We start from the raw sequence: 11,992 nt of genomic DNA on the forward strand, positions 1-11,992 counted from the left end.
TGTGCGGAATATTCTATGACACTCAATTCCTGTTCGGTTATCTAAAAGAATGTATTGAGATATAAAAATATATTCTTCCAGGCACTTCCAGATTATTTGCATAGATCTGATGAACATCATTCCAGCGCCGTTTCAGTGGGATGACAGAGCGCCTCCAAAGTTCCGTCTGATACAATTAATTTCCTCTCTGGTACAGACTTCACCTTCTAACACTGCACTGTGCTTTCGTATATAATTTCCCCTCGCCTCTCTCTCCCTTTCTCGCTCTAACTCTTACTCTTACTCTTGCTCCGTCTTTGTCTCTCTTGCTCTCTCCCTCTCTCTCTCCATTTCTTCCTGTCTTCCTTTCGCTCAATCACTCTGGTTCTCTCTGCCTCATTATGAAGTGTTAGAAAGTTGCTGAAGTGAGAAAAGAGTGTGCTAAAGCTCGTTGTCCTAATTAAACTTTGACAAGAAGAGTGACAAGAAGCAATGAAGGGGAAACAATAGCGACTGTGTTTGAGTTGGAGTCTGGAGCGAGGAGCGGCTTTGTCCCCAAGAACAAAAGCATTTGTTTGCATGTGTTCAACTCTATTCAACTTCACCAGGCCCAGGTGCAAAAACCAAGTTTGTGAGGAACATCACAACTCATCCCACCTTTACACTGCTGATGACTGGCTCTCAGTCACCCCCAATCCCCCTTCACAAGCAGATCAAAGCTACTGTGTTACAATGTAAATATTGTGCCGGAGAATTAATTCTCTCTCATTACTTTCATTGCCTGGACTGGAAGACAGCCAATGATTCAGGGTACAACAACCTTGCTCTCTGAGGCTTAGAGGGAGTCCATACACAGATGCTAAAAGAGGCGTTGCATAAGGCACCAACTTTGACTGTTCACAGTGAACTTGATATTGACATCTATTCAGTTGAAATTCCTTTACATGTTTGCATCAAAAAACTTAACATTTCCTGAAAAAACTTCCATCTGTACACTCAAGCAGGCTCTGTAAGAAAATGCTGTTCATGTATTTTTGTAAAATAAACAGCATTAAGCATAATGTCTATATCTATCTTTTAAACCTTTTTGCAATTAACAGCCTATTTGAGATTTACACATACCAACATTTATATAATACGATTTAAAAAAGGACCAATGATTCAAAGCCACGCACCAAACATGGTTACATCTTGATTCAAACCTAATATTTCCCACACAATATTCCAGGAGGCTTGTGTGTGATTCCACAAGATAAAGCCCCCTGATATTTTGATAGGGGCGGAGTTGGGCTATCCCCAGCTGCTCGCGGAGGAGGGAGGCACACCGCATTCTTATAAAACCCACTGGATGCACAAACAGTGTCGAGAGCAGAAAGAGCACAGACACAGAGAAACGGACTAGACTGGACCAGTGACGTAGAATGGCCCAAAACGGAACTACTGTGAACGGAGTCTCGGAGGGGAGACCCGCTATGCCGTTCCCTCAGCCTGTCAAAGTTCAGGAGATCAGACACAACAAGGTAAGATGCTGACATTTCTCTTATAAAATGTTCAAATTTAGAAAGATGTTACACTTCAGTAAATGCTGCCTGTTGTGAACGTTGTATTTTGTTGTAGAAATTTAGATTAAAATAAGTTGATGGCATTTATGTGTTAGACTAAAATAGATGTTTTATGACCATTTCTATTTATTAGGTACCACATGGCTCGTCCCCCCCCCAAACAAATCTGATAAATGGCCTTTATGGGTTTATTAAATAGCCTGATGTACTTCTTTGTTGTGAATTTGTATGGGTAACATTTCTGTATCCAACAGATTTTCATTAACAACGAATGGCACACTTCGATTAAAGGAAGGACGTTTCCGACTTTTAATCCCGCAACAGGTGTCAAAATCTGTGATGTTGAAGAAGCCGACAAAGTAGGCAGCTGGATTATTAAACGCGTTTAACATTAATTTACACAATAATTAAAATTACCTATGATACTTTGGCATAAAAGTCAAGTTATTGTTTTTGATGGGCTACATTTATAAATGGAATGCAGTTTATGTAAAGACTGTTGTTGCGGTGGCTGCAAGACTACTATGTAACAATATCACCGGTGAACGGTCGTGTTGATGTTCATCTTTAGGCAGATGTGGACAAGGCGGTGGAAGCTGCCAAGGCGGCGGGACAGAGAACATCGCCGTGGCGGAAGATGGACGTATCCAGCCGGGGAAGACTCCTGCACAAACTCGCTGACCTCATCGACAGAGACCGGGTCCTATTGGCGGTAGAAATCTAATAAATATTCCAGGTTTAGGATTAAGGTCAAAATGGAACAGTTGTGTATTCAGCATGAGGCTACAATTCAATATTGAAAAATATATTTTTCCAAAATACAACTTAATTGTTGGCTGTAGCCTAATAGTTGTTCAGCAGCGCGAAAAAAAACAGTGGCCATATCATCACCATGTCAATGTCCTCTCTCTCTCTCTCTCTCTCTCTCTCTCTCTCTCTCTCTCTCTCTCTCTCTTTCTCTCTCTCCCTCTCTCTCTCTCCCTCTGTCTTTCTTTCTCTGTATTTATATATAGAGATAATTACATTCATCTAGTATATACAATATATATATACATATATATATATATATATATATATCAATATCTGTTTTTAGTTGGGATGTTTTTTTCAGATAGTACATCTAAAGTCATAATGAAATCCTTATTGTAAGGCCTTCTTCCTCCATTGACCTGCCAGAGAGCATTAGGAGTTAGATTTGTAAATGAAATGTTACAGATGTGAGTGAAGTAATATTATGGGATTGCATGTGACTGCTAATTGTAAACATGCTGGTGCAGTGGTGGTGTTCTGGAGTATGGCTAATTACACTAACTGCCTACTCTGACTGGGGAAATAAGGACCAGATCTCTCCTCATGGAAAGTTAAGGCCCTCCATTCTTATGTTCCAGCTTTGTGGTGCTTTTCCTCGCGTTATCTGTCCATGACAGAGTTTTAAATACACTGCTAGTAAACAAACCAGGATTCTGGGCAAAGGCAGAGTAACAGCAAAAGGATGCTTCATAAATCATGTTTGACACATTGGATCCAATGACAAATACATACACACGTCATCTTTTTATCAACACATTAGTCTGTGTTGGCAAGTCTTACTGTCCTTATCCATAACCTGAATTCCCCAAAAATATTTAGTCTGCCTTTTGTGGACGTTAAGAGAGTTTATCTACAGATGATGTAGATATTAAATGCTACTCTGAGAGTCTTTGGTTATGGCAGCAGGGTTGGCTCTGTTCAGAAACAGGCCAGCCAGCGACTTGAGCCATGCAGCACTCACAACTCTCCTCTGTAGTAATGCTTCATGTAAAATGATTATTATTACAACATTATTATTTCACAAATCTCCTCTTCTCCCCCTATATTAAAATCTTGGCTTATGTCATTCAGACGCATAAAGAATTGTTTTGCTGCAACTAATGAGTAGATGTATTGTTTATGCAGAGGGGCAATTACGGTAACCACCAGTATAAAATGTACAGTAATAAATGTTGGCTTTTTTTCCTCATTTCGTTGAAAATGAGATTGTGGGTGATGAGCTCACTGACTCGTTAATAAAGGATCCAACTATGGTTCTGTTCCGTCCAGACCCTGGAGACCATGGACTCGGGGAAACCCTTCCTCCATGCTTTCTTCATAGACCTGGATGGCAGCATCAAAACCCTCCGGTACTTTGCTGGCTGGGCTGACAAGATACATGGCAAAACCATGCCCGTGGGTGAGTAGGACTCTGATACCTTTAACCCTTTCAGAATAGCCAGAAGGGATACAGCATTGTTGGGGCGCACTGATCCAACTGTCAGGACAGAATCTCTTGTGCTGCTTTCCATGGACGCCAGTAGGCTATATTATTAGCCCACTTATTCCACTTGGTTGTTAAGAAACAAGTTAATTAGTGCTCAGGTCACTCAGCCAGTGTGTGAATGCTCCCCAACCCTGGGTGGTATCTCCTCCCTCCTCTTAATACTTCCCCCTCCCTGCCTCTGATCCTGCCTGCCTCTCTTTTGCCTCGGCAGGACGGCTGATAGGAAAAATACGCTTCCCCTTTCCTCTCCATTAGATTCCAATAGAGGCTTGGGAGACGAAAGGCCTGTGAGGACAAAAGAGAAGGAAGAGGCTGTGATGATGATCAGTGAAGTGCATCAGTCTGGGGGGATTAGCCCAGCGGCAGAGCCCGCACATCAGTGCCTGTTCAACGCCTCCCGGCCACTCTCTGTCACTCACTCACTCACTCACTCACTCAACTAGCAATACAGCTACAAACAGTTCAACAGGTGAATAGACCAGATGTCATTTGGGCATGGTTTTGGACACTGGATACAGATCTTTCAGAAATGAGATGGAACATGTGCCAGGCAGCTCTGAAGCGCGGTATGTGGACGTGTTTGTCCCACAGGGACTCAGAGGGACAGCTGTTCCCTGTATGGAATGCTCCATGTTTCCTCTCTGTTGCAGTATGTAAATACTAGCCTTGATAAGCAGCATGGCGTGGGCTCCCAATGCAACAAGGAGATAATGACAGCTGAAGAAGAGCATTGTGGGAGCAGGAGGGGAGTATTGTGTAGTGGAGTCAGTGTGTCTGTGATCACCCACACACACTGCCGACACTGGAAACTGGAGAAGGTCACACCACAGGGCGAGACGACCCATGGCATTGTTTATCATGTGTGCATGTGACACATCTGTCTGAGGACAACCGGACGCAAATGTCATCTGTGTTAGCATGGTTCTGTCATTTGCGTTAGCATGCTTTTCTAATCTGTCTGAATACTTCTTAATATTTCAGATTAAGTGGCGCACATCAATAATACCGGTAGTAGTATTCTGGCAGGGGTGATTTATTAATAAATTCAAAAACACGGCTATTGCAGCTACTACAGCACTGTAGCTATGTTGGTCTACTGGCCTTCAAACAGCACGGGTAGCTCTGTGTCCAAGGGAACACAGGAGCTGACATGGTTAAACTCAGAACTATTTTGCAATTAAAGAGAGGATCGGGGTGGAGGGGGAATAGGGCGGGGGGGACTTTTAATTGCCCCTCCATTCCAAAAAGGTCAAGGGGTCACATTTGAGTGTAAACAGTAGGCCTAAAAGTTGGATTCTAGGGGTGTCCCAAAGCTGAAAAGGAATGTAAGTTCACGCAAGCCTTGAGAGCATCCAAGAGAATTTGTTCTTTTTGAAGTAAAGGACTAACGTTTGAGAAATGGAATGAGGTGGAGGTCTGCGGGAGAACGGATGATGATGATGTTGTTGTTGAGACTGTTCTTTCTACTTGCAGACGACAGCTTCATGTGTTTCACCAAACATGAGCCTATCGGAGTCTGCGGAGCCATTATCCCTGTGAGTGAAGACAGTCTGCTTCTGATTTGGAATTATGTATTCACATATTACACACACACAGTCACACACACATTCATTACCCATATGCGCACACACAGACAAATACACACACACATGCAGACTGGTATCTGATTGCAGAGCTTCATCTCTTTGATTCTCTGCTTCCTGCAGACAGTGATGTGATATTATCTGTTTATGTGTGTGTGCCTGTGCAAGTGTATTTGTGTGCATGTGTGTGTGTATGTGTGTGTATGTGTGTGTGTTCAAGAGTTTGGGAATAAAAGAGCTGGCCAGACTTTACCTGAGGAAACACACTGTACAGCAGGTGTTTGTTTTCAGACTGTCCCTCTTTCTGTAACCATATCTACATAGGGGAGCCACAGGGCTCTGGGTTGACTGTACAAATTACACCCTTTAACTGTAAATTCTTATAAACACAGTTTTAAGAGGGATGTTGTTGTTAGGTAGAAACAGTATTCTCTAGCTTCTCTAGTCTGTCTCCTGCATCTGACATGTGAGTAACAAGAACAGCAATTCAGCTGGAACTGGTCCGTTAAATCATAATGTTTTTATTTTCGAATCCAAGATTGTTTACCCAAGTGACGTCATAGGTTTTCCTGGAAGTATTTTTATGGGTTGTTTCCAATCTTATTTGGGATGATTGTTGATTTGAAAATCATTTCAAGAAAATGATTGATTGGTCGTAAATGTGTATTTGTTTTTTAGTAGTAGTCGTAAAAGTGTGTCTCAAAACTTCAATTTGATGTGAGAGTGAAGACCTTCAGTGGAAATCGAACCCTAATCTGTAGCCTGCCTAGCCCACATTCTCCCCTGCGCTCCCTCTCTGGATACCCTTACAGGAACCCGGTCAGACACTGCAGGATCCACATCCTATACTTTACATTGAAGTGTATGTCTTTTTTCAACATCAGACTGTTTGGGAGGAGCTGCGCTCAGTCTCTCAAATTGCAAAGTAGCTATCCCAGTCTAGATGTCTAGAGCACAGTGTCTACATTTTGACAGAATACGGCCATGTACCTTTATCTTGGCCCATCAGCCTTTATCTTCTTATGTTGCTTTAGCGACAAAGAAACTAAACTCCTGTTGTTGGACATGGAAGATTATATCATAAAAATGAAATTTATACCGAAGGACGTTGTGTAATTACTAAAAGCACCACTGGCATGAGTTATTGGCAGAGGCAAACAGGAAGCCAGACTCAGAGGTTATGGATTCAGAATCTTCTGGTGACGGCAGGAACCAAAGCATTGTAAAAGTTAACAATGCCTAAACAATAAATACTCCACTCTCAAATGTATGTATTGTTTTGTAATTATGTTTTAAACTACCAATGATTTACTTATTTGTTTCCAACAAGGAAAATTACAGAGGAAATAATGGATGTTTTTTTTTCTTAAAGACTATAAATCAGCCTTTGTCATGACGACAGAGAAGCCTTCTCTGTGTAGAGCTGTGGTGATCATTACTGTCTGTGTCTACATGTGTGTGTACAGTCAGTTACACATTTGGTTGTGTGAAGGTAGTGTTGGCTAACGTGCAGGTGTGCGTGTATTGTTCTGTGTGTCCTAGTGGAACTTTCCCCTACTGATGTTCATGTGGAAGATAGCTCCAGCCCTGTGTTGTGGAAACACCGTGGTAGTCAAGCCCGCTGAGCAGACACCTCTCACAGCCCTGCACGTCGGGGCTCTCATCAAAGAGGTGAGAGTCTCTCTCCTCTCCTTTAGTTTCCTTTCTCCTCTCCTTTCTCCTCTCCTCTCCTCTCCTCTCCTCTCCTCTCCTCTCCTCTCCTCTCCTCTCCTCTCCTCTCCTCTCCTCTCCTCTCCTCTCTCCTCTCCTCTCTCCTCTCTCCTCTCCTCTCCTCTCTCCTCTCCTCTCCTCTCCTCTCCTCTCCTCTCCTCTCCTCTCCTCTCCTCTCCTCTCCTCTCCTCTCCTCTCTCCTATCTCCTCTCCTCTCTCCTCTCCTCTCCTCTCTCCTCTCCTCTCCTCTCTCTTCTCCTCTCCTCTCCTCTCCTCTCTCCTCTCTCCACTCCTGTCTTTATCCTCTTTATGCTAAATAAAACACATATTCCTTTTATTGTTGAAGCTCTGAACATGAGTGTTCAGGCTGGATCGGTGGCAGGGTTTAGGGGTGCCTGCTGATGCTGTGTGACCAGGACCGGCCCCTTGTGCCTCTCTGACATCAGAACCTGACCTGTTTGGTTTCAGTTACAGCCCATTAGTACAAATGATCCCGGGCTCTTTTATTCTTTCTAGAAAAGCCCAGGTCTTATGTGATTAGACTGCTTTTCTTTTATCATGTGTTTGTAATGATTATTTCAAGCAAAGAGGCCCCTCTCTGGTCCTAATCACCAACATTCCTGCTTGGTTGCCATGATAGGCTGGTTTCCCCCCTGGAGTGGTGAACATCGTGCCAGGGTTCGGGCCCACGGCGGGGGCCGCCATCGCCAGCCATATGGGCATCGACAAAGTGGCTTTCACCGGCTCTACGGAGGTATGTGGGTTTAACTGAAAGCATCGCCACAGGGGATTGGACATTGTACACCAACAGGCAACATATCTAACCAATGAATGTGTAAGGTTGTCTATTAAAAACGGTTTCTATTGGTGTTTTCTATTACATTGAGACTATATTGTGCTTACTCTTGAAAGTGATTTGGTGTACATATGGTCTGTCAGTCCTTTAGCCGTACAGTGTTTCGCTCATGCAGTGCTTCTCATTGAGTCAATGCGGTTCCAACCAACTGGTCTGACAAAAAGGGCTGATCTTCTGTGTCCTTTGATAGTGGGATATGATGTAAATGAACAGGCCCTCTTGTTTTGTGGGTGTGGTTTATGACACATTGATGCATGAGTTGTCCCTGTGATCCGTCCCCGCCCCCTCTGTCCCCAGGTAGGGCAGCTGATCAAAGAGGCTGCAGCCAAGAGCAACCTGAAGAGGGTCACCCTGGAGCTGGGGGGGAAGAACCCCTGCATTGTGTTTGCTGACTCAGACTGTAAGTGATGTGGTTTCTGTCTCTATCAAGCAGCGGACAACAAAGAGGGAAGGCCGTGTGCGTGAGAGTGTATGTGTGAGGGTGTATGTGTGAGGCTGTATGCATCAGTGCGGCGGGTGCAACCATTTCTCTGTGTGTGTGTGTGTGTCTGTCTGTGTGTGTGAGTGTTTGTTTGAATTTGCATGCATGAGTGCGTCGTGTTTTTCCGTGTGTGTGTGTGTGTAGTGACGGTGCCGTCGTCTCCCTGCAGTGAAGCTGGCTGTGGAGGAGAGTCAGAAGGGAGCGTTCTTCAACCAGGGCCAGTGCTGCACTGCAGCCTCCCGCGTCTTCGTGGAGGAGTCTGTCTACCAGGAGTTTGTACGCCGCAGTGTAGAGAGTGCGAAGAACATCATCATAGGAGACCCACTGGACCCACGGACATCTCATGGACCTCAGGTGAACAGAACAGAATAGTAGTGTGTGATGAATGATGATCGCTCTGGGTGCTAGAGCCGCTAACTCTAGTCTGTGTGCGCGTCCACCCGCTCTCCAGATCGACCAGCAGCAGTTTGATAAGATCCTGGAGCTGATCGAGAGTGGGAAGAGGGAGGGGGCCCGGCTGGAGTGTGGAGGTGTGGCCATCCAGGACACAGGTCTGTTCCTCCAGCCAACTGTCTTCTCTGATGTCGGAGACCACATGCGCATTGCTAAGGAGGAGGTAAGCCCCCCCCCGGTGCTCTCCAGATTTCATTCATAAAAACGAGCTTGCCCCCATCACCTCTTGGTATGTGCAACATTGCCACCCTCTGGATGTGTCTGAAAATTACAATCCCAAGATCAGAAGCACACACAAATGCATTCCATAAAGTTCAGGTTTTTAATAAGAATGAGAGGATTAACACACTTTATATGCCATAAATATTAAATCAATATGTAATATAATAATATAAAGTATTCATCAAACCTTTGACTTTTAACTATTGAGTGTATTGAGCGATGACTTCATGACTAAATTGATAATACACTGTGAGTAAATATCGCCCCCCCTTCCTGCTATTCCATAGATATTCGGTCCAGTCCAGTGTATATTCAGCTTTAAGAGCCAGCAGGAGGCCATTGAGCGGGCCAACAGCTCTGAGTACGGCCTGGTGGCAGCAGTGTTTACCAGGAGCATGGACCGGGCTCTGGCCGTGACGGCTGCCCTGGAGACCGGAACAGTCTGGTAGGCTCCTGGTTCGTCTCAGAGGGTGAACACTGTAACTGCTGTACTCAACCTAACATCATCTCTCTGAAAAAGCCTTTACTTTTATATACCCAAAATGAAGCGATGGAATGACTGTTCTCCCCAGATATACAGTAGATGTTTTGTTCACAGGGTTGAGTAAGCATGGTTTTCTGTGGACATAGTCATTGACTGTGTACCTGGAGGAGTTGGAGTGGGAGGGCTGTGAGATAGCCTGGCCTGGAGTGACGTTTACTGGAGCAACACATGCATGTGACATCTGCTGAGCCAGCGCTGCTGTTCCTAAACAAACATGTTTAATCATAACGTTATACTGTAAGAGCTTGACCTCAGTCTGTACCCTGAGAGACACCAGGAGAGGTGGAGGCCAGGGGTGTACATGATGCTCAGGCCGTTTGCCCACAAGGATCTCTTACATGAGCAGGGATGCAGGAATGGAGAACGCTGCAGGGAGGAGGGGGACAGCAGGCCCACTACTCCAGAATAGATGACACCACTGGTGGAGACAAAAGCAAGCTGTCTCCCTTTGTTCTAATTCCCTCTCTCTCTCTCTCTCTCTCTCTCTCTCTCTCTCTCTCTCTCTCTCTCTCTCTCTCTCTCTCTCTCTCTCTCTCTCTCTTACTGTCTCACTTCCAGGGTGAATTGCTATAACGCCCTCCATGCCCAAGCTCCCTTCGGAGGCTACAAAATGTCAGGAAATGGACGAGAGCTGTAAGCAAGTCATTCATACATCATCCTAAATGTACCGAGAGTCTCCTAATAGGAGGGTGAAATACAGTGTGTGTGCTCCACATGTCAGCATGTGTTTGTGTTTGCTCAGGGGTGAGTATGCTCTGGCGGAGTATTCTGAGGTGAAAGCAGTGACCATCAAACTGAGTGAGACACTGTGACAGTTCTGGACACACCCTGCCTCGCCCTGCCTCGCTTTGCCCTGCCTTGCCTCGCCCAGCTCAGCACTTCCTCACCACCTTGGGCTGTGTCCAATCTCTACAATTCTTCTCTTTGTCACCTCTGATCGAAAATATAATTCTGTCGACGATTATGGGTTGATGCATATACAGTAGTCAGTCACGAGGAATGGAGATAAGTAAAGAAAGCTATTGAATGTTTTTTTTATTTATCCAGCCCTATTATATATGTAATAATCTGACTCACCTTCTGGTCTCGTTTGTTTAATTTTGATCTAATATGAGTCATCTCCTCTTTAAGGAGTATTTTTCAACCCTTTCAGGTGCTGGAAGAAACTCTGATTCCCTTTGCTAACGCGGTCTTATTTACCTCCATGTTAACATTGTCTAATTCTTATCATTATACAACTGTAACCATATGAGAAACTCTGAGGGACTGTTACTATTAGACATGCAGGGCCCCCACCCTGCCATGATACACCCCACCCCCCACCATGACCCAATACACCCACCACTACCACCACAACCATGACCCAATACACCCACCACAACCACAACCATGACCCAATACACCCACCACCACAACCATGACCCAATACACCCACCACTACCACCACAACCATGACCCAATACACCCACCACTACCACCACAACCATGACCCAATACACCCACCACTACCACCACATCCATGACCCAATACACCCACCACTACCACCACATCCATGACCCAATACACCCACCACTACCACCACATCCATGACCCAATACACCCACCACTACCACCACATCCATGACCCAATACCTACCACCATGTACCAATACAGCCACCATCACCACCACCCCACCTGCACCAACACAGCCGGCTCGCTGGCCTCGGAGTCTCATAAACATGCGCTGTCAGGGATAAAACCAGATGAATTAACTGTCATATGCACATTTTCATATTTTAATTTGTTATATTTGGAGCTGTTTAGATTGTTACAGGTACAGGTGCCCAGACTGTCCCACATGCAAATATAAAATAATGTTACATTGAATGTAGCCCATCTGGAGTGATGTGCCATGCTCTTATGTAGGGTCGTCTGGGGAAAGACACTCCGTTTTTGTGTGATGATGGGAGTTCTGTAAGCTATGGGCATTTCAATAGTAAGCTTTTCTATGAGTATATTACAAGAATGTAAGTGAAGGGAAACATGTCTCTGCCATTTATATATGTAGACAATCCAGAGACCTTCCGATAATGTTGTTACACGCCAAGGAAAAGTCAGTCTGCTCATCTTTCAATCCTAAAAAAAAAAACTTTTATATGGATATTTAAATAGAAATTCTAAATAAAAAGAAGATAATAGTTTTTTTTGTGATTGCCTCTTTTCACAAACACACACGCATATACACACATGCACACGCGCGCGCACGCTCACAGTTCATTAGATACAGATGTCATGCAGTTGTTGGCTCCAGACAAGCTTCCCATA

General features: G+C 44.6%; 1 protein-coding gene across 1 annotated transcript; it reads left to right on the plus strand.

Annotated features, from left to right (window-relative positions):
• Positions 1 to 1,331: 1,331 nt before the first annotated feature.
• aldh1a3 (aldehyde dehydrogenase 1 family, member A3) lies at positions 1,332 to 11,053 on the plus strand. Its single transcript, XM_047041768.1, has 13 exons — positions 1,332 to 1,499; positions 1,796 to 1,900; positions 2,113 to 2,253; positions 3,621 to 3,750; positions 5,311 to 5,372; positions 6,963 to 7,091; positions 7,771 to 7,884; positions 8,284 to 8,386; positions 8,637 to 8,821; positions 8,919 to 9,083; positions 9,430 to 9,587; positions 10,245 to 10,319; positions 10,429 to 11,053. Exons 1-13 carry the CDS (start codon positions 1,401 to 1,403, stop codon positions 10,496 to 10,498), a joined length of 1,536 nt encoding a protein of 511 aa, XP_046897724.1. The 5' UTR covers positions 1,332 to 1,400; the 3' UTR covers positions 10,499 to 11,053.
• Positions 11,054 to 11,992: the final 939 nt, after the last annotated feature.

The sequence above is a fragment of the Hypomesus transpacificus genome, chromosome 19, assembly GCF_021917145.1.
Source record: "Hypomesus transpacificus isolate Combined female chromosome 19, fHypTra1, whole genome shotgun sequence".
Taxonomy (NCBI): Eukaryota; Metazoa; Chordata; class Actinopteri; order Osmeriformes; family Osmeridae; genus Hypomesus; species Hypomesus transpacificus.